This window comes from Notolabrus celidotus, chromosome 12 (assembly GCF_009762535.1).
Source record: "Notolabrus celidotus isolate fNotCel1 chromosome 12, fNotCel1.pri, whole genome shotgun sequence".
NCBI lineage: Eukaryota > Metazoa > Chordata > Actinopteri > Labriformes > Labridae > Notolabrus > Notolabrus celidotus.
The window spans coordinates 16673242-16693111 of record NC_048283.1 but is presented as its reverse complement, the minus strand read 5'-3'; the positions used below and the strand labels follow the sequence as shown (position 1 = coordinate 16693111).

At 39.8% G+C, this 19870-nt stretch overlaps 1 protein-coding gene across 1 annotated transcript in view; it reads left to right on the top strand.

Annotated features, from left to right (window-relative positions):
* Positions 1–19870, top strand: part of adam22 (ADAM metallopeptidase domain 22) — an 81198-nt gene that overhangs the window by 14627 nt on the left and 46701 nt on the right. The window contains exons 5-6 of the mRNA XM_034697499.1: positions 8474–8540; positions 16231–16313. Of these exons, the coding sequence (XP_034553390.1) occupies positions 8474–8540; positions 16231–16313 (150 nt within the window). The remainder of the gene's footprint in view (positions 1–8473; positions 8541–16230; positions 16314–19870) is intronic.

Below are 19870 nucleotides of genomic sequence, written 5' to 3'. Positions count from 1 at the left end.
AGTGCCCGCTTCCCTTCACCTCTCTTCACTTCTCTTCATCCCCATCTCCCGCTTCCTTGTTAGCTTCAGGCAGGGTTTCTCACTCCGATCTGCGTGTCCACTGATCACACACAAACACACACTGGTACACACTTGCGCTATGGGAATTATATTTGTGTGTGTGAGCAAATGGATCACAAACAGCATATTACAGTTTGTGTTTGCTAAGTGGCTCACAACACATCGAGAACTGTGTATAAACAGAACGTCCTTGTAAGGTTGTGACTGTGAGTGCATGTCTGTGTGTTGTGGTGTGTATCAGGAAGGTGGTTACAAATTAATTTTGTGGAGGATGGAGGTGTTTTTGGTTAATTAGAAAAACAAACAGCACCACAGATGTTAGCATTAACACACAATTAATGTATGTGTGTGTTTTTGGGTGGGTGTTATACACAGGGGTGTGTCCAGACATTTCTGACTGCAATGGCCCAACCGGGGCACTGACTCATGCAGGGGGTGGCATGAAATATGTGCACACACACACACACGCACGCACGCACGCACGCACGCACGCACGCACGCACGCACGCACGCACGCACGCACACACACACACACACATACACACACACACACACACACATCATATCCACTCATCAAATCAACTTTGATGAAACTTACATTCAAGTATCGTACAGATGTTATATTCCTGTGTGTTACTTTGTTTGATTTTGAAAAGTGACACAAGAGAGTGACAGCTGTAACAATCTTAAGTTTAATTCTTTAATGACTCTAAAAGAAGATGTTCATCCAAAGTCACAATTTCATGCAGCCCACTACTGAAATGCACAGAAAGCTACCATCCAGTTGTAACATAAACACAGGCTGTTTTTCGAAATGGCCTGCTACATACTACCTACTAATGTAGTAGGCAGTACTGCGTTTGAATCTAGTATGTAGTATGAGTGTTCTGTTCGATCTGTTATGCAGCATGCTGAGCCAGACGTCACTCAATTTCCGGTTTCAGAATACGGAAGTAAAAAACGGCCAAGCTGATAGATAAAATGCTTCTTTAGCATCAATTTATGATTTAAAAGTTAGGGAGTGGTTTATATGTAATTTAATAATTTTCACAGCACATAAAAACTGAGTTCCCCCAGTCAAAAAAAAGAAGAGAAAAGAAAAAGTGGAACTGCATACTGCAGATTTTGCTCTTGTTCACTTACTACAAACTCAATTTTGACCAAATCAGAACGTACTGCTAGTATACTAGGCGGTTTCGAAAACAGCTCCTGTCTTTAGTAGCAGTAACAGCCAATCATTGACTAAGATTTATGGGTGGCACCTGGGGTACCCAATCAGATTTTAAGGCTGGCAATTCATCAGAGACTCTCTGTATAGAAGTAATTGAAAACAGGGTTTAAATTAGTCAGAGTTCACATGTTTTAAGAGTGTCTTAAACAACAGTAACATGGCTTTATGTATTTTAAATCCATTTTGGCTTCAGTGTATATAAGGTCATTTGGTTGTCGTATTGGAAATGCTAACTCATCCTAATTTTGTGCAGCTACTGCTGAATTGAATGCTGTTCATTCAGCAGGTACTTGATCACAAAACAAAGTACTGGACAGTTAAAAATGGGATAATTTTAGGGACACCAAAGTGATCACATTGTGTCTCAAAGGGAACATGACAGTGTGTGCTGCATTTTATGGCTAGTCATCTAATGCTGGTCTGGGCATTTAGCTAAAAAGTGCAAGTGTCAACCTTCTGGTCTCAGGGTATCACTACAATCAGAAGGATGCATTATAAAGGCACAATGACAAAACTGTAATCACAATCCATCCAATAGTTGTGGAGATATTCCACTCTGAGCCAAAGCGGTCCATCCTTGGAGGCTTGTGGCTAAAAGCGTAAACCTTTGTCAGGGAAGGGTTCGTGTTTTTATCGTTTGCAGCATGTAATGCACCGACTGAATTACCAGCCTTTCCTTTTCTACCCTTTGAGCCTTCCTCGCCATCTCTTTATATCTCTTTATATCTTCACCCTCTCCGTCTCTCGCACCTCTCCTCCTTCCCCCCTCTCTTCTGTCGAGCCGTCTCCTCCCAGCGTGGAGGATTAGTGGAGACAAAGAGAGTTACAGGAGCTGACTGGAGCTGAAGACAGGGACAGGAGGAGAGACTGTTGTTCTCTCAGCAGGAAAAGATACTAATGCCTCGCTAAAGAGCATTGTCTCGTATAGATTACTCACTTTCCTCCGTCATGCTGCATCAAAATCAATCGAAAGTGTGGTTTACCAACAGGGGATTAACTATTTAACAAAATTTACCACTGTGCAAAATTTGATTTAGTCAGATTTAGATGGAGAGCAGATTCACTCACATGCATACACATATTGATTAATATGAATGCATTAAAAAAGCATGATGAAAAATATATAATACACAGTCAGGATTGCTCAGTCCCAAGTGTACAGGCCTCCAAAAGTCTGTCTCTGTATCTGTTTACATAGAGTTCACTTACTATCCACATGTTGTCACAGATACAGATCTACATGTTCCTCCATGTGCCCACAACATCTCCATCTACTGCATAATTCAGAAGGCCTCTTTTTGCCTGTATGTAGCGTGCTATAGACCCAGCGGCATAATGGACCCAAGCCTGCAGAGAATAGGAACATACAAAGTTCTGGTTTCATCTTCTTCCATTCTTTTGCTCTGTTAGCATTTACATTCCTTGTTTGTGAGCATCAGTATTCCCAGTGCAATAAGAGCAGGGATCCCGTTGGTGTGTCGGTGGAATGGCTTGTCTGATAAGTGATTGGAGAGTGAATGAATTATAGCCTGGAGACCTTTAATGAGGCCTCAGTGGGAGGGAGAGAGCATGAGGGTGAGGGAAGAGAATCAGGTGAAAGCAGCTGCAGCGTTCCCTAAAGAAAAACCTCCACCACCACCATCACCCCTCCCCCTCCCTTTTCTCCCCTTCACTCCTTTTCACATCTTTATTTCTCTTATCCACCTTTCCATCTTGCTTCACCCCCTCAGTGTGTTTCCTCTGGCGCTCTTAACCCTTCTCTCCTCATTCTGTTTCCTCAGCACTCCTCCCCTCCTCCTCATTACGAACGCCTGACACAGCACATGTTCAGCCCTTTGTGTGCCGCTGCCCTTTTATTACAGGGTTAAATAGCCCAAAAATCCATACATGGAGCAGAAGTCTGTTTGATGACTACAGAGCATGTGTGACAGTGTACAGATGCGTCATATTACATTTCCTTTGTGTTGTTTTTTTCTCACTTTTGTGTTTGTGTTTTAGGATTTTGAGGTGTATTAAGAAGTCTTTTAGAGCAGCTAGACTGGACTGTGTGCAAGCGATGAAAAGCCTGCTACCCCATCTCTTGTGCCAGTTCACACACACACACACACACACACACACACACACACACACACACACACACACACACACACACACACACACACACACACACACACACACACACACACACACACATAAAAACATTAGTCCTGCCAATCTGTCCTTTTTGTGCTGTTTTTCATCCCAGTGCCATGCCGCTGCCAGGCGACACAGATCGTGAGTGGAATTTTAGACCACTCCAAAACTTGGTATGTGTGTTTTTATGATTCACCTCAGGAGATCGAACAGGGTTGCCATAGCAGATGTCTTCGTCCAGAGCAACTCCAAACAAAATGCTTTAGAGGAAAGGTGAAGTTATGATGTGACTGACAGCCAAAATGGACTCGGTGCACTCACTGTTTTGGTTTGGATTCTTTTCCCACCTGAAGACCGGCTCTATAAAGTTACATAAATCTTTGCCGAGCAACATTTTCCCACCTAAAGCAGACTCATCGCTCTAAGGTTTCAATATATGTATGAGTAAGTGCGGCCTGCTGAAATTAAAGAGTAGAGAAAGTGAGACAGGGATGTTATTGCTGGGTAAATGGCAGTTCAGTGATGAAAGCTGAAAGTGGAGCGTCTGTGGATCCACCTCCGAATTCTCCTCCAGGCTTTTGATTGACAGCTGGATGCCAGCTCTCTTCACAGATGTTGCTGTGCCGACAGTAGCAAAAAAAAAAACTCTCAGTGTAGCAGAGGACAAGTGGAGTATTTAAAAAAGCAATGAGCATAGAGGATGACTGTAACAGACACTAAATGAGACAGAAAATGAGCAGGAGACGTGGGTGTTCAGCCCCACGTCTCGTCTGCAGGTACCAGATGCAGCTCAAATATGTCTGACGAGATAAATCTGATGGTTTAAGCTTCTGGATGTAGTAATAATGTGATGGTTTGTTACATTTGTGGACATATTTACTTCTTTTTTTTTTTGCTTCCCTAATATTTTGTGTTTATTCCTGTTAATGAAGGCCTCGCTGTGAAAAACCGCCTCCCTCTGATCATCATTTATGTTGATAGTTTGCTGCATTTATGTTCAAAGAGAGCTTCAGTGTTTATATTCTGTGTATGTCAGAGCAAAACTACAAAGTAGCTGCTCACAGTTCTCATACATAAGTGTGCATGTATGTTAAGAGGGGGGGATTGTGAGCGTTTGAGGGGAGATTTGTGTGCATGCTTGTGTCAGTGTGGGGGTTGGGGTCGGGGCTGAGTTTGCGTCTTTGTCTGTCAAATAAATTATTTAAATCCCCCAACAATTAAAGCTGAAATCTGTTATCGACGTCCTCCATTAGAGGCCCGTGTGTCTGCCGTGCTGCCTCAGTATGCCGCTCACTTGTTCTCCCTGCTCGGGCTCAGCGTGGAGCCGGATAAAGATCACAAGCTCTGAATCTTAAACACACCTCCCAGCAGAACAAAGGCTAACAGCGCGGCTGTGACCCAGTGACTCATGCACACACACACACACACACACAAGCACATGCACACACATGCACACACAGCGAATGTCTTCATCACAGGAGCGTATGAATATTTTGACGATGGAGCTTTTTGGCGCACAAATATTGATCAAATGTAACGTGTGTCTCAAAACTTATAGTGTGTTTAGCTTGTAGGATGTTGTGAGTGTGATGTTATGTGTGTGTGTGTGTGATGTGGGACCTGACGTTGGGGGGGGGGGGGGGGGGGGGGGGGGGGGGGTGGTGAAGTGTGTACATTGGGGGTTGCATATTTACACCTACAGAAGATGTCAGAGGCGAGAATGTTATTGAAGTGCATGATGGGATATCTGTTAGAGCCCCCAGCTCTGTATTCACACCTTGTGCTTCCCTCTCTTTTTATTTTAACCGCCTCTCTCTTTCTCTCAGTCATTATTCCCCCCATGACAACCGTTCTCTACCTCTTTCCATTTTACTTTCCTCTCTGCAGACTTTTTTTATTGCTGTAGCAAAATACCCATTAGTCATGTTAGAGAGCAGCCTCCTCCTTCAGCGCCTGTGTACATGTGCATGCTGATGTCAGGGGGGTTCAGTTGAAGAGCATTATGATTTATGATACACCATCACTCTGAAACTTTTATCTATTTTATCCAAAGCTCAGTTGATATTTAAAAAACACATCATGTGTCTGCTTTCAAAGGAAAAATAATTTCCTCCCATCTGCCTTTTATGACTCACTGCAGTTACTGCCGGTGCTTTGATTTCCACAGTCTGTTAATTACCAAAGATTTCTCTGGTTTTGAGATTGAGGAAATGAAAAATAATCTATAAATACCAAGTGCTAGTCCGAGTAATAATCCTATCACCAGGATGACCAGAAAATGTGCAGAAATCGAAGTGTTATTTACAATCTGCACTAATGAAAGCATCTTCTGTGATCGTTGAAGCATTATTACCAAAAGTAAAAACAGAACAACACCATGGCAGCATCAACATCAACATCAATACCACTAAGTTTGAAAGTGATCCCTGTTCAGCGTTAGGAAATGTTGTTTACAGCAAACTCTGTGGTTTCCTTTTTTTGTAAGTTACTGCCTTGGAGACACATGAAACACTTTCAAACCGAGGAAGCAAATAGACCTCCAGATGTAGAAACAGAAAGCGCGACATGCTAACACATTATTGGATTTTAGAACTCATCCTACCGCAGTCTCTGTACTCTCCTGCTTGGTGGTTGATGTGATGATTGATACTGGTCTAAAATGCAAGATGTAAGCCAAAACGGGCAGACTGGTCAGCTTATCTTGGCATAAAGACTGAAAACAGGGGGAAAACTTCCAAAAGATGAAACAAATTCCACCCACAAGCTCTTCCAACGCTCATGATTGTAACTGGGTTTTTTCTCTCAATATTTTGGTCTGCACAAAACAAAATAAAAAAGACAAATGCTGGTTTTGCGGGGAGTCAATATTTTTAAGTTTACGTCTTCATGCTATAATTCTTGTCATCATCTTTGGGTGAACCATTGACTATATATTTTGATAGATGGGACACCTCCATCTTTGCGCATTGTAAAGAAATGAAGCCATAATAACCCTACAATACACCCTGTAATTTAGGACCAAGGCATGCTCAGAAGGGATCTGGCTGGTGGAGCCACAGGATTGATGTCACACCCCTCCGGCTAACACAACACATATTTAACCTACGGATAAAACATTAAAGATTCCTCAGGTCTCTACAGTTCCCTGCAGAATAGATTCATGTGTTGTATAAAAGGGATTTTACTGTGTGCTCTTGTTGGTAGTGTGTTAAACTCCAGGTTAGAGTTGGAGCTCTTGAAGACTGAAGCGTGCATGTCGATAGGGGGGAGCCATAGAGGCTGTCTTCAGGCACACTTGCTAGAGTCAAGGGTGAGGGGAAAAGCCTTTATTAACTCAGGGAATATCTTAAAAACAATCAGATTGTTGATGGCAAATTCTTGTGTTGATTTGAAGCAGACACTTATAGCAATGCAAAGTTCAATGACTCTTTTGTTAATGTTTGTTGTATGTCCTCCTCTACTCTCCTAATGGAACACTCCTGGAGCTTGTGTTTGTCAACAGAGCTGTCAATCGGTTTTAACAAATGAAACACTAACTTATTCAAATTAAACTCTGAAAACAAACGCTTAAATGAGCATGATAAGGGCTCTTCTCCTTCTTTTAAGTTGTGTACTGGCTTTTCATTTTTTTCTTGCCTCTTAAGGAAGCCGTTAATCTGCAATCAATTTTAAACATTATCTTCTGTTCATAATACATTTTATGTATGTGAATTTATCCACAGAAGGGATAATCATGTCTTTTTTTACTGTTCATTACACACTGTTCAAAGAAGAAATGTCTCCAACTTTTCCTCCTCGATCACTGCACTCTAAAACTGGGGATATTTATGAGGCTTGCGTGTTTGGTGGGAAAACAAGATGGAGATAAATCTCCCTTACTTGTCTCTTGTCTGGATGTTGACAGGAAGTCAGAGATGATTGATGGCTTTTTGGTTCAGCGTGGTCAATAGTCTGTTCAGATACGGCACATTGTTTCGGTTGCACAGTTTTTTGTCAATTCCCCCTGACTGGAAACAAAGCAATCTAAGCAGTGACTACAACTTTTGGAAATGTCCTGTTTTTTTACCCGCTGCTTCTGATTCAGCAAATCTGAACTCAATTGAATCTGATGAAGATAAGTTTGTTATACTGATTGAAATGTTTGATTTTTCATCTTCTCTCTTCAAGTGCAGGGTCTGCTTTATTTGTTCCAAGTGTGTACATTGTGTGTGTTAATGTGTGTGTATGAAGGTACAAGCATCAGATCAATATCATCTCTGGCCTGACACAAAATGTTTAAGCATTAGAAATGAAATCTCACTTCTCCTAAGCTGCCTCTCAGAACACATTTGTTTTGTGGTTTTTACTGCATATAATGGTTATCAGTTTTATTTAAAATCCAGTAAAATCCAAACATGGTGCCAATTAAACACATATATCTGTCTCTGAGGAGCTGAAACTTGAAGTTGTGCTTTATTGAAGAATAGGTTGAATAAGGAACAAATCCCCATTCATATGCCGCATTCCTCTGTGTGTGTATTTGTGTGTGTGTTTGCACTATAGCTCATACATCTCTGTCTCAGATTGGCTCTGCAGTGTGTCTCCTCTGGGATTCTTGGGTCCAGCTCTGCTGAGAAAGCACACACAGACTGATTTCCTCTTATTTATGCCATTCTTTCACTTCCTCACTCCCTAAATTTAATGCCTGCCTCCCTCCCATTTTGCCTGTGTCACTTCTTTTACTCCTTACTGACCTTCACTTGTCTTTATTTCCTTGGATAGACACACATACACACACACACACACAGTCACGGACATGCATACAGCAGACGTTTGCTAGAAGGCTGGATTTGTATAATTGTGTTTGTGTGAGTTTGTGTGCTGGAAATAGCCTTGTCCCTGTACGCTGGTCATAATTAGCTGGGCTGATGCTCTGAAGCTCAGTGCTGCTAAGACAGAATACAATCGTCCTATAAAATACAAGCAAACTTGTACAACTGAGTGACACTTGAATGGAAATCACAAATGTTCTAACTTTAATTCTCTTTTTTCTTTCCTCTCTGTTCTCAGTGATTTACTGTCTTCGGGGTACATGGAGCGGCATTTGTCAGAGAAAGGGAGGCCAGTCATCACCAATGTAAGATTCTGCAAATCATGCTCATGCTTACTCACACTCTCACATGACTACTTGCAGTAAGAGTGGGAGCTAAAGAGTGTGGTGCCCAGCTATTACCATGCAATCTGCATCTGGTTATGTATATGAGGAACAAAGCAAAATAACTGAAGTTGTAGCTTTTGAGCAGCCAGTCGGATGCCAGCCAGGTTGAGATATGACCAGTATATTGTTTCAACACTTTCTTAAAGCTCCTGTGAGGAGGTTCTGGCTTGTTATGAAATGGACTGAAATTAAAACTGACGTCTTTATATGAGCCACAAAAGAGAAATTGAACATCACCAACAAAACTTTCAATTTCTAAAGAGTCATTTTAAAAGCCTATATTCCCCACCACAGGCAGCGTGTTAGATAAAGTGATTCACAACTAAGCGGCAACCTCCGGTCTAAAAATATGAGTCCAATGCGGAAGTGCTAAAAACTGCAGTTCATCAAGGATCCGCTTGAGGCTGGCTCCGTAAATACCGGAAACCACATACACACCAATTCAAAAAAGCTGATCTTTCCAGCAGAAATAAACATGTTTACAGCCTGGTACAGAAGACGAGTGTAGTCTGGATAGCTCATTTCTCGATCGGCACACACTGTAAGGGGGAGAATTTTTTTCTAACGTGGCAATTTCGAAGATATTGAGATTACGAGTCTTCCAATGAGAGGCACAGCTGACGGCGGGAACACTGTAGCTGTTTGCTAGCAGGCTCAAAGCCCGCCTCTTTACGTCACAATCACTCGACAGCAGCAATATGTCTGCAGCCAATGATTGGCCTCAAAACAGTGCTTCAGAAACAGATGGGTGACATCACGGATACTAAGTCCATATTTTATACAGTCTATGTTCACAACACACTGTAGAAACACTTTTTTAAAAACATTTTCCAGACCACAAGTTCTCATTAAATGATAAACTTGACTACTAAAAGAAAGAGGTGAGCTTTATATAGAAAACTACAAATTTGTCCACAGGATGCGCCATAATCAACTCAAATTAAAAGTTATTTTTAGGAGCTTTAAATTAATTTACTAATTTTACTTTAAAGGTTTTTCAGGGTAAGCAGAGCGTTTTGACATATTTTAGCTCTTTGTTTTGGTTGTACATTTTCATGTCCTTTTTCTACTCTTATCTTTTAACTTTTTTTGACCCCAGTTGGCAGGTATTTTTTGACTAAATGGTCAAACATTCAGATTTGTAATGATTTGCTAATGGTCAAATGTCAAAGTTAGCAACTAGCTGGTAAAAAAAAAAGCAGCATTTTGGTGTGGTTGGTGTGTAGTGCAGCATTTAGCAGCACGAGAGCCACTGTAGGGGGGTGGAGACCAAATACATAGCTAAAAGGAGAGTGAAAAACAAAACTCCAAATTAATGTTCAGGTTGCTCCATGCCTACTAATGTGTAAAGAAACAACTGTTTGCTAACCATTGATGCACGATGACACCATGATTGCTGACCTTCACCAGGACTGCCTGAGTAATTTGCATATTTAAAGTCATCACAATGTGGGCAGAGCTGAGAAAACAAGAGTGTTTATCAATCAATAAAAGCTGAAAATATAAAGGTCAGTTTGATTTCTTTATTAAGTCAACATAGCAGGGCACAGATCAGTTATTAGTAGGAGGAGTGTAACAGGTTAGGATTCAGTTAACCTGTGTAACAGAGAGAAGTCTCACACCTTGCTGTGATAGAGGATGTTTACTCCACTCTGGTTCTAAAAAAACAGCAGTACAGCTGAATCGGCTCCACTGGAGATTTTTTTTCCTCAGCTATGTTTTCTGCTGCAGAAAGCTGCTACAGGTTCCCCCCACTCCCTAAGCTTTTTATTGGTTAATCAATGTTTTACTCTGCGCACGCACGCACGCACGCACGCACGCACGCACGCACGCACGCACGCACGCACGCACGCACGCACGCACGCACGCACAAATCACAGTCAAGTCCAACCTCCCAGCCTTTGTTCAGCTTAGATTTCAGACCAAAGAGCTTCGGCCTGAACATGAAATTAAGATTGCTGAGATGATCCTCTGAAATCTGAACTTCAGTTACAGGACGGCCACTGAGGCATTGTGTTTCACACATAAGTGGGGGGATTATAATGGTAAGGATTTACTCAGCTAAGCAGCAGATTAATGAGATATCATATACTTTGCAGAGAATTATCTAAATTATTACACCTCATATCGTGTGATATAACCTCTTGTAATTATGGAAGCTATTATCAAGTGATATTCCTGTGAAGTAATTCACTTTGCAGATGAAAAAGCAGTTTGCTCTGTATGCAGAGTTTATTGTCATTCTTTGATTTTTAAGTGGTATGAAGAAAATGAGACACTCTTTATTATTGGCTGCTGATCGGGAAGGTTGATATGAGATCAGCTCCAGTGTGTTTCTCTGCTCACAGAGGTCACAATGTCCACTGTGAAAACACAGCTGCTGTTCTGATAGTCTGCCTCAGACTTCTCACTGTTCCCACAGTACATAGATAAAAGATGTAGAAAACATAATAAAGAGTTGCACAGTTATGCTTTACTGTTTACAGTTTAGTTTTTTTTGTAATGTGTGCAGTCCTAACACCTTATTAAACACAATAACACAAATGCCTTTGAGCTGCAGTGAACATGATTTTACAGTTTATATGATGGAGAGAATTTAGACAGCAATCAATCAATCAAGCTTTATTTTAATAGCACATTTCATACAAATCAAATGCAACCTAAAGTGATTCACAGCGATTGAAAAACTAGAAAGAAGCAGAAATAAAACAATGGCAAGACATATTAGGGAAGAATAATGATAATAATAAAAATAATAAGAATAAGAATTAGAATTAAAGTCACTTAAAATAAAATAAAATAAAACACAGATAAATGCACACCAAAAATAAAAATGTTTAATTAAAATAAGTTAAAGCATCAAAATTAAGAATACAAATAGTTAAAATAAATAGATTTAAAAAGGGTAAGGATAAGAGTTGAAAATAAAACTAAGGCTAAAAATATCAATAAAACTGAGTAGATAAATACAAATAAATAAATGAATGAATAAATACATAAAGATAGAATAAGATAACTGTTAAAATTACTAAAATAGTAAAGCAACATTTAAATCAATATTACAGTAAAAGGTAAGTAATAAAATTGTAAAACCCTACATAAAAGCCAGACTGTTTACGTTTAAAAGTCTCAATATCTCTGTCAGCCCCTCTCAGATCCTCTGGCAGGCTGTTCAATTTAGACAGCAATCATAAAGATTATGCAAATTTTTTCATGCTAGTTTGTGTGCTTGTTTGTGTTCTATTTTGTTCTGTTTCAGCATCATGAAGAGGAATTTTAATGTATTTTTGCATTGATTTCTTGAGAGAAAATGTAAACTTTGTGTCAGACAGTAAAAGTGAAAGGGTTAAACCTACTAACTAAAGTTAGGGGTAAGAAGTAATGGATTAAATCCTCATTATTCCAGAATAGATGATATATCTGACACATTGTGGAAAATTAGGCAACATAAGTACTGTGTTGAAGAATTTGTTTCTGTATACTGTAACCCAAAATTAAATATGCAAATCATTACCTCAAACATTTGTTAAAATGTCAATACAAATACACAATTAGATGTGCACCTTGTAACCACAATTTTACATGCATTCTCTTATCAGATAAAAATAGAAGGAAAACAGTAACTGTCTAAAAGTTACACTGTTAAAGTACAGTATATACTAACAGTATAAACAAACTGATCTTTATATACCAAATAAAGCCTGGAACTTGACATACTGGATACTTTCTGTCTCTGAGTAATATGACCATGATGTCACCACAGGGTTTGTTATATTGTGTTTATTTATAGAGTAAGTCCACCAGCCCTAATGTGGAAAGTGCCATCATATAAAATACAGTTCCATTAAACAAGCTCATGAATCTGCTGTACTGCTCACAATGGCCTGATACACCCAGAGATGTTACAAAAGTATATATGACTGTACAAAAACACTCTTACATGGAAGGTAAAATATTTGTGTAACTCCCTCTACTTAGCCATCCTACGAGCTCAAACTTTTACTTACATGCAGAGAGGGGAGTGTCCCAGAGCCTGACCTCCACCTTTTCATTGTGCATTGTGGTGTCTACATTCAATGATTAATTACTCTTATATGGGTCTAAAGAGATCACAGATCAGTTGAATTTAGTATCACACACATATATACACACACGCACGTACGCACGCGCTGAGGATGTACCTACTGCTCTGGGTTTTGGGTGTTTCTTGCTTTGATGAGAAGTGGAGCAGAAGGTTCAGGGCGACAGGGGGAGGAGAGACGCTGGGATAGTAGAGCACAGCTCTGCTTATAAATAGCCCACTTCGTCTCTTCAGTTCATACTCGCTTTACCCGACCTCTCACTCTCTTATTTCTGACTCCATTTAGGTTTATCCAGCAAACTTGTCCTTCTGATGCACCCATAGTCAAAGGATGCACCCCAGTCATATGCTCCATCTCTGTGCCAGTTGGTTCAATACTTTACCCATGTCCAACAATGCACTGTCTTAAGCTCTGCTCTGGTTTGTTGTTACTAATCATGACTAGGGATGTTCCAAAGCGACCAATTTCCTAGTCGCTCAAACTGAAATTTAAATATGATTAACCTAATATTCAAAAGCACAATTTTTTCCAACAAAGTTAAACGCAGTGTCACAGAGTCTGCAGGTTTACAATGCCAAACTTTTTGCTGAGTGTGGCCAGTATTATTAGAGCTAGTACCACCAGCCTCCATTCCTCCTTGCAAGTTAACATCCACATGCCTGTGCTGGTTGTGCTGGTTGAGTAGTAATAAGCCAGTTTAACCAGACACAGCCTATGTACAACATTATCTTAATTTTCTAGATCAAAATACTGCAAAACATGACAAGATGCCATATATTATCTGTGCCTTTTTAAATCTGAATAGTAAAGCATTATAACATTAGAGAAGTATATAATAACCAGAGTTACAGCCTCAGCTAGTGGCGGATGGCAATGCTGCAGACCAGACTCAACATATTGCTGGCTTTTTAGGACTACAGCAATTGAAATAATTTGTTTGCCTGACTGGCAATGCTGGTGCTGACTAGTGAGGGTGACAATGTTTAATCATTTAATCGACTAAAAACTCATTTCCTTACGAATGTAATGAACATGATATTCTGGAAATGTACAGGGCTGCTATGTATTTGAGCTCTGCCTTTTTCTTATTGTTTTTTGAAAATCTGATTTAGAGAGAAGAAAACTTCTGAACTCAAAAACAACAAAATCAAATCAACATGACTACACTTTTATTTATTTTAAACCCTAGCAATGATCTTTATGTTTTAAATTCAAATTCACTTTTTAACATTTTTGTCTACCAATAACTTTAAATCTAAAATCGTACCAATATAACATAGTACCTTAAAGTCTCACCAAACCCAAGCACCGAACCTGGGGGGACAGGGCCTTCTCTGTCGCTGCCCTCACCCTCTGGAAATCTCTCCCCCAACACCTCAGATTCTCTCCCTCACTCACCAAATTCAAATCCGGACTCAACCGCACCTATTTACAAAGGCTTTTAACCTTTAATTTATTGATTTTTGTTTGTTTTGTTTTATTTTATTTTGTTTTGCTGCTTTGCTTTCCTTTGCTTTTCTATTCTATAATTTATTTTCTTGTAAAGTGTCTTCGAGAAACTTTTAAAGCGCTTTTATAAATAAAATGTATTACTACTATTATTATTATTATTATTATTATTATTATTATTATTATTATTATTATTATTATTATTACACTAACTTGATATGAAAACGATAGTTTCTGGTTCAACAGGTAGTATATGCAGGATGTAGGCTGGTGCACGTTCTAACTTCAGTCTCCACTGTTTGTCCATCAGCTTCTTGTTACAGCAAGACACAATAAAAGATTTACGTGTATTAACAAGCAATTTAAAGGAGTGCTAACACACATGTTTTGCAACCATAGGACAAAAAGGCGATCTGTTTTCAGTTTCCAGCCCATGTGCTAAGCTAAGCTAACCTCAAGCTCCTAAGTAAACACCAAGCGGACACCTCCGGTCTCAAACTATGAAGCCCTATCGAGAATCTGCAGAAACACCAGAAATCACACAGACACCAATTCAAAAAAGACGATCTTTGCAGCTTTAATAAACATGTTTACAACCTGGTTCAAAAAACGTCTTGGCTCTATGAAGCTAATTTCTTTATCGGCACACACTGTACAGGGGGTAGATTTTTTTCTAACTCGACGGTTCAGAAGATATTAAGATTAAGAGTTTTGGCCCAAATAAGGACATGACTGACTTGACTCCCGGACGGGAACACATACGATGCTTTTGGCTAGTAGGCTCAAACCCTGCTTCCTTACGTCACACTCTGCCTTGTTGAGTTCCACATTTCCAATATGGCTGCCGCCGTCGATTGGCTTCAAAACAGCGCTCAGGAACAGATGCACGATGTCAAGGATACTACGTCCATTATTCATACAGTCTATGGTAAACACGCAAAGGGGATCCACTTTCTTACCCCACTCAAGTGATACAGTAACTATTTGTTTTAGTTTCTAAATATCAAAACTCCTGTAATAAAAGTTCACAATATTTAGACACTATTGAGTTGTACGTTAAGTTGAGTGAAAGAAGAGTGGAAGAGTTGGACTGACCTGCGCTGAGCCTCAAACACATCCAACTCTTTAGGGATGAACCTAGAGGCCTGGAATCAGGGGCAGACCTCTCTAACTGATGCTCTTGTGACTGAATTGGAGCAAATCTTTTTAGCCAGGCTCTTACATCTTGTAGGAAGCCATCATCATAAGGTCTATGGCTCAAGTTTTCACCCACTTTTCAGCTACAAAATCAAACAAACCTTGCAAGTATCCTCACACAAACCCGACAGTCAGACATGGATCAGGATGTAGTTGACATACTGTGCTAGAGGTAGAAGTGGACGCGGCCTTGCGTTGTTGTGTGCAGCGTCAGACTGTAGAGCAGAAATTGATCCTCTGATAAAAGCTGTGTTTCCTCGGGGAGACCGGCTTCCTGCCTAATGGCTGTTAGGCAGCAAGAAATGGACCAGGAAGAGATGGCCTGCAGAGCACTTAGACACTTAGACATCATACACGTCTATAGAAAATAAAAGTGTGTTTATGCTTGCAGGAAGCGCACACACACACACACACACACACACACACATATATATACAGACAGATGGAGAGGAGAGAATGAGTGGTTGACGGCGAGTCGTGACAGAGATGGAAACATTTTTACAAGTGACCGATGCCTTGGCCTCAGATAGTGGGAAGAAGTTGAGATGGAGTCACAGAGCAGTTAACACACAGATGGTTGCGTACAGTGCCACACACACACACACACACACACACACACACACACACACACACACACACACACACACACACACACACACACACACACACACACACACACATATATATCTCCACTCGATCATACTTGCACTTGTGTGTGTTAGTAAATGAATTCTGTGTGATTGATCTCTCTGAAGTCATTTCCTGATGGAGTATGGTAATAAAAGCAGCAAGAGGAGTGTTCGGCTCTCTGTTTGGGGCATTTCAGAAAGCAGCCATATGTGTGTCTGATCTTAATTTGTGTTTTTGTGTTTTGTTTACAGGGAGGAGAGCACTGCTACTATCAGGGGAAGGTCAGGGACTTTCCTCGCTCCTTTGTGGCTCTCTCAACTTGTCATGGATTACAGTAAGTATAAACTTTATGTGTATCTGACTTTGTATGTGTGTGTTTTTCAGTCAATACTGCTGCTGGGTCTTGCTCTCATTTATTCATTAGGTCAATGCAATTAGTTTAAGTCAGCCCTTTTGCGTCAGTCTTCATTTTTGTTGTATAGGTTATCACTCAGCCAGACCGGTGCTGCTCAGATGTCTCTTCTTTCTTCTTGTTCTTTTTTTTTTTCCTCCTAGCTTCTGTATTTTTAGTATTCTTTAAAGCAGCAGTCTGTTAGAGAGAGACGGGTCAGGAAACATGCCTGCCGGAGGACTGCGTGTACACTGTTTGTTCGTGTCATGAATGTTAGTATACCTGTGTGGTTGTGTTTGTCCTCCAAGTAAAGAGAAGGCGTAGAGAAAGTGGCCTTGCTGCAGGGGAAATGTTGTACTGGATATCATCATGCACAGACAACACAAAGCTTACAGAAAAATGCACCTATGAATAATTAGGCATAACACATGTTCATGTATTACAGTTTTTCACAGTTGCTTAAACACATTTCCTTAAAAAAAAAAAGGTGATTTCCCAAAACTGTAAACAAAAGATGAAAAACCCACAAAGCCTTTGCCAGAACCTCCGATTTTTTACATGACACACTTCCGTTGGCACGCGCCGTTTGTTATGTTGTTAAGATGTCTGAAAGAGTAATTCCCAAAAAACAATGAAGCTAGCAAATTTTATTAGCTCTCTAATTTTCAACAAGTATGAGATGTAGGGCTAAAAGAAGCTTCCTCAGTCTGATCAACTGCTTCTTAAAGCTCCTGTGAGAAGATTTAACTGCTTATGAGACAGACTGAAATTAAAGGTGACATATCACGCTTTTTTTATCAAAATATATTGGTCTAAGAGGTCCCCAAAACATGTCTTTAAGGTTTATGCTCAAAAAAACACTTTGAAATTAGATTTTGGCATGCCTGAAAAACCCTCTTCTTCAGCCCTGCTCAGAACGGTCTGTTTTCTCTCTGACCATGCCCCCTCATCTCTCCGGCACGTTGATCTAATGTTTACATGTTGGCTAAATATACACATATACAGGGGGTTTGTAGACATGCCAGGGAAACATATTTCAGGTAGAGAACCATTAAAAAGTTGATTTTGCATGATATGTCACCTTTAATACTGGTGGCCTACAAACGCAAGTATCAGTGTAAATAACCTATACATAGATCCTTTTTTATTTTTTAGAAATTTAAGATATGTATCTTTTTTTTTTGTCAAAATCTTTTTCTTGATATTCAAACAAGGTATACATGAAGCGCAGTGCTGACCAGTCACTGATATTAGAGGATGTTATAAATAAACACAAAACGCAGTTAGCAGTCACATCTACATGGGAAAAGTGAGAGACATCCGCAAAGGGAAAAAAAGAACCATTAACTGCACATGGTAAGTAAGTGAAGCATGGACCTACAACAACAGCCTGTTACTGTTTTGCTTTTTAGGTTACAGAAAATATCAAGGTAAATAAAAAGCAAAACAGAAACAATAAACAAAAACAAAAACAAAACAACAACAACCATTATAAAACAATCCCTACCCTGTCAATGCCAGTGGTAACGTGAAATACTTTCCCCAGTCCCATCAAATACCTAGTTGTACATCTGAAAGAGAGAGATGATGAAGCTCCATCTGAATCATGGTTTTAAAGGTTGTGTACAGAGTTCAGAAAGGGTCCCCAAATTTCAATAAACTGTGCATTTGAATGTTGGAGTGAGAATCTTATTTTCTGTAGCTTTAAGCAAGCCATGATATCTGCCAACAATTGTGCATGCGTGGGCGGGGTAGCGTCTCTCCATCTGAGCAGCATGGCACGCCTGGCCAGGGTCTGCTGTTTTTGTGCCGATAACTGTACCACTCCTCCAGTGACCCCAAACACAAGATACGTATCTTTGTAGCATTAACCAAAACTATGGAATATATTCAAGCAAAAACTCATGTCCATTATACTTGAATAAATGAAAGCTGTTTGTTGTTCAAATCAACCAAACATCAATATTTTACAAGGTATGTTCAAAAGTATCTAAGTTGTTTGAATTGAAATGAAAATTTTGACAAACTTACTTGTTAAAAAGTAAGAAAACACTCCGGAAAAAGTCACAGTTGAGAACAAATTATTTAACAGGGATTGCAGATTATGTGGGTAAATAATGTCTTTAGTTTGTCAAATATGGCTAACATTAGCAGAGCTATCACTACTAGCCCTTCAGTCCTCATTGCATGTTAGGGTCCATATGCTTGTGCTGGTTGCATATTGCTCATTTGCTTGTTATATGCAAGTTAAACCAGACACAGACTACATAAACCTTAGTCCCCATTTTGCAGACCAAAATACAGCCAAATCGTGCCGTGCTATGAGATGCCATCCATCATCTGTGCTTGTTTCCATCCCTGTAGTAGAGGATTATAGCATTATGACAGCAGCCATGGACCAGAGGTACAGCTCGGCTAGAGGCTGTGACAAGTATTTTGTGCCTACAATAATAAAAAGATGACACATTTGTTAAACTGACCTGTGATTATGGTGCTAACTAGAGAAGGTTATGACATTTAATCATTTCGTCAGCGAAAAAAGGAAAAAACTACTTACCACTGCTGTGTTTCTTCATAAAATGAGACGAATGGTAAATTATCAGTAAAAATTAAAGTTGTGTCTTGCTGAGGGGGTAAATGTCACCACCAGGAACTGATTTTCTGACAATTTCAGCACCACATGAATGAAAAGTAAGACATCTACATACGAAAAGAGGTGTTTGCTTTGTGAACCAGCTTCAATGGTGTTTGTTTGATTACAAATTGGAGGGCTAGATTATGATAATAGAGAAATCTGAGCTCTAGGAAGTCTTACAGATCTAACAACACCTTCCACATGTGCACTATATTCTTAGTATTACTTTCAGTTGCTTCTTAAACATTATTATTCATTCTCCACCTATTTTGGCTCCTCAGGATAAACAACCAAACCAATGAATAAATAGAGTACATAATTAATCAATGGGGGGAAGTAATCTCAGCTAATTAAGGAAACTAGATTACTTAATAAGTTCAGCTCAGGGTTTTTAATAGCTTGTGCATATCTCATGCGATTGGCAGCACAACAAATGCATAAACAAAAAGTAATGAAAAGTAGGGCATGAATCCTTCAAGCCCAAACGAAACCCCAAAGTGCTGCACATATATCCCAGTCATAAAGTTGACAGAGGAAGATATAAAGTGACAGATGAGATCAAAAGTGTTTCCTGCAGACTCCTGTCTCCCCTCGTACGGCTAAAACTTGATGTGTGAGTAAGAACTAGCCCAGATGTTGTATTGTGATACCGCTGTCCTGCTAATTTAAAAAAGATGCAGTATTTAACTGATTATCATCTCACATTGGGGCTTTTTTCATAACCAGTTTTTTTCTTAACCTGGAAAGAATACCCAAGCAGGAATGATAAATTAAACAGACACACCTACACACATTTGCGTGTATGTGTGTGTGTTTTGGTGAAAGACAGAGGGAGGGAGAGAGTTAAGGGAGTACTCTGTGGTGT